We start from the raw sequence: 3,262 nt of genomic DNA on the forward strand, positions 1-3,262 counted from the left end.
CTCCCTTTCTTCTTTCCTCCTTCCCTCCTTCTCTCTCTCTCTCTCTCTCTCTCTCTCTCTCTCTCTCTCTCTCTCTCTCTCTCTCTCTCTCTCTCCTCTGTCTATCTTAGTATCAATTCCAAGACATAAAAACAGCAAAGGCTAGGAAATCTGGGTTAAGTGACTTGCTCAGGGTGACAGAGTTAAGATGTGTTTGAGGTCACATTTGAACCCCAGATCCTTCCAACTCCAGGCATGATGCTCTATCCACTGTGCTACCAGGATGCCCCCAAATTTTCTTTATCACTTGTGAAGACCACCCCATACAAGCTAATTGTGGTAGAAGATAAATTCCATTTTTTGTCAATTCAGTCATTCCCCAAATGTTTGTTGAGTGCTACTCAGGACACAGGATTCAAAAGAGTACAAGACACTGGAAAGATGCTAGTAGATAGAATGCCAGACTTGGAGTAAGGAAGACCTGAGCTCAAATCTTGTCCAGGAAGCATACTAATGGAATTATCCTGGTTAATTCATTTAACCCCATTTGGCTTTCCTGTAAAACCATTCCAATATCTTTGACAAGAAAACCCCAAATGGAGTCTTGAAGAGCTGGATGTGACTTGAAAACACCTGAACAATGTTAAAAGCACAGATCATTACACCAGTCCGCAGTTGCCACTAAAGTCTAAATTGTTCCTCAATCTCCCCATTTTGCTTCAGGGCTCAACTCAGGGTCACCTCTTCAGTGAAGCTTTCCCTGGTTCCCTTTAGTATTCTCCCTGCTCCTAGAGTTTCCTTGAATTTATTGCCAGCCTGTTCCCAGCTCAAAAAGAAGATAAGCTACTTGAGGATATTTTAGTCTCATTTCAGCTTATTGAGCTGCTTCAAAATAAACCTTTGTGGAACTGAATCAGTCCCAGGCCTGTGCTCTAGTCCTAGCTATCAGGCACCATGGGTACAAAGATGAAACCAAACATCCTCACTCTGGAGAGACACAGGACCCCAGATTTAAGGCTGGAAGAGACAGTCTCTAGTCTAAAACCTTCCTTCAAACAAAGGAAGAAATGGGCAATCGGAGAAGTTAATGATTCTCCTCAAGTTACACAGGGAGTAAATAGCAGTTTTTGAACCCTGGTTCAAATCCCAAACTCTTTTCCACTGTACTGTCTGCATTGTAAATGGAGGGAAGGAGGAGGGATAGAATGTGCCAATAAATAAATAAATAAATGAACATATCTTGTTATTATTAGCAAATTTGCTGAGCTCTTTGTCCAGCAAAGCTCTTTTCTTCTTGGTTTTAGGCCAATGCAAATACACCACTGGGGCCCCAAGCAGGAAAAAAATAATAAATCAAAGCCGGGGATGGAGACATACTCACCGCATCTTGGTGACATAGGTGGAGAGCTGCCTGCAGCATGCCTGAGGTACTTTCCAGGAAGTTGCTCCCCGGAACAGAGTCAGAGACAGAGACATTGCCAGCTCCTTTGAGGCAAGAGAAGAAGGGCACTGGAAACAGCAGAATGAAATGAACCTTCAGGAATGCAGCTGGACTTTGAGCAAAGCCAAAGGACCAGAGACCCTTTGAACCATCTGGAGAAGTCCCAGCATATCCCATAAAAATGGCAGTTTGTCCTGAGCAAACCTCCGAGAGGTTGGCTACTTTGAAACTCTGTTTGTATATCCCACTATAATGTCATTTTCTTTACACCAGGTTGATAATCAAATTCCTTTGTGCTTCCTATTGGTTGAAGTCACATTTTTTTAGTTCAGTTAAACTGATAATTATCAAGCACCTACTGAGTGCAAGATTTCTTGCTCAATGATGGGATATTTTGCAGGGAAGGAGATGGAGGCTGCCTTGGATTTCTTTTTTGTGGGGAGCTCTGAGTATTTCTCCTATACATTCAGATTGCCATCTTCTCTATGTTAATAATTTTCAAGAGTTGCCCAAGGCACTGAGAAGTGATTTTTCTGTGGTTGAGGAGCCAGTGAGAGTCGGAAGCAGGATCTGAACCTGGTTGTAACAGACTCCAAGACTGGCCTTCTAGCTAGAGGACTCTTCCATGCTGCCTTTCAGGAGCAGGGATATGAAAATGAAAAATGAAACAATCCTTGCCCCCAAGGTGCTTTGGTGGGGATGGGCAAAATAAGCACAAAGAGAGAAAATGTTTCTGTTTTTCCACCTGAATGACCTTCAGTGGAGACCTTTTGACCATTGTATGAAATACAAACTCCTTAACTCAGACCAATCTCTGGTTTGAGACTGAAATGAAATGAGACATTTGTAGTCCATCTAACAATGAAAAAAAAAGGAGGTTTACTTAGCCATCACAGGGGAAGGATATTCAACATGGATGGATATTGAGTGATGACATCACCCTATTCTGATTCAGTACGAGCCAGCTTCTTTGCCTCTGGGTGTCCATGCTCATGGTGTCCACAGGTCAGTCACCAGGGAAGAACAAGGGCTCTTCCTGAACTTTTCGTATGCAGACAATGAGGGCATCAAAGTTGAAGGCCTGAGCCTTTGGTCCCCTAAGCCAGATAAGTCATTTTTTTTATTGTCATGCGAAACCCACTTCCATATTGGTCACTGTTGTAAGAGCACACTCACATATGACCAAAACACCAGAATAAAACCATAAATACAAGGATGTGAAAGACGATTCCAACAGTTCTTTCTCTGGAGGTGGATAGCATTCCCTGTCATAAGTCTTTTGGGATTGTCCCAGATCATTGCTTGGCTTTCCAGCTTTTTTTGAAATCATCTTGCTTGTCATTTCTTATAGCACAATAGTATTCCATCACCAACACATACCACAATTTGTTCAGCCATTCCCGAATCGATGGACAGCCTCTCAATTTCCAATTCTTTGCCCCCGCAAAAAAGCATCTATAAATATTTTTGTACAAGTAGGTCCTTTCCCACTCATTTTTTAAAAATCTCTTTGAGATACAGACCCAGTAGTCTGTATCTGGTATTACTGGATCAAAGGGTACACATAGTTTTACAGCCCTTTGGGTATAGTTCCAAAGTGCCCTCCAGAATGGTTAGATCAGTTCACAGCTCCACCAACAATGCATTAGTGTCCCAATTTTGCCCTAGCCCCTCCAACATTTACTACTTTATTTTTCTGACATATTGTGAGCCAGATAAATCTTGAGAATTGTTCCAATACCTTTCAAGGATAAGAAGTAGCCCATCCCAAACAATGGAGCACTCTGGTGGAGATTCCTCCTATCATGTCTGTTGTTAAAGGCTTTTTACAAGTTTGCCTCA

At 42.3% G+C, this 3,262-nt stretch overlaps 1 protein-coding gene across 2 annotated transcripts in view; it reads right to left on the reverse strand.

The window, feature by feature from the left end:
- NUDT13 (nudix hydrolase 13) overlaps positions 1-1,570 on the reverse strand; it is a 19,423-nt gene extending 17,853 nt beyond the window's left edge. For both annotated transcript variants that reach the window (XM_044662817.1, XM_044662816.1), the window contains exon 1: positions 1,361-1,570. In XM_044662817.1, the coding sequence (XP_044518752.1) occupies positions 1,361-1,455 (95 nt within the window). In that variant the 5' untranslated portion in view covers positions 1,456-1,570. The remainder of the gene's footprint in view (positions 1-1,360) is intronic.
- Between the last annotated feature and the right edge of the window lie 1,692 nt (positions 1,571-3,262).

Source organism: Gracilinanus agilis, chromosome 2 (assembly GCF_016433145.1).
Source record: "Gracilinanus agilis isolate LMUSP501 chromosome 2, AgileGrace, whole genome shotgun sequence".
NCBI lineage: Eukaryota > Metazoa > Chordata > Mammalia > Didelphimorphia > Didelphidae > Gracilinanus > Gracilinanus agilis.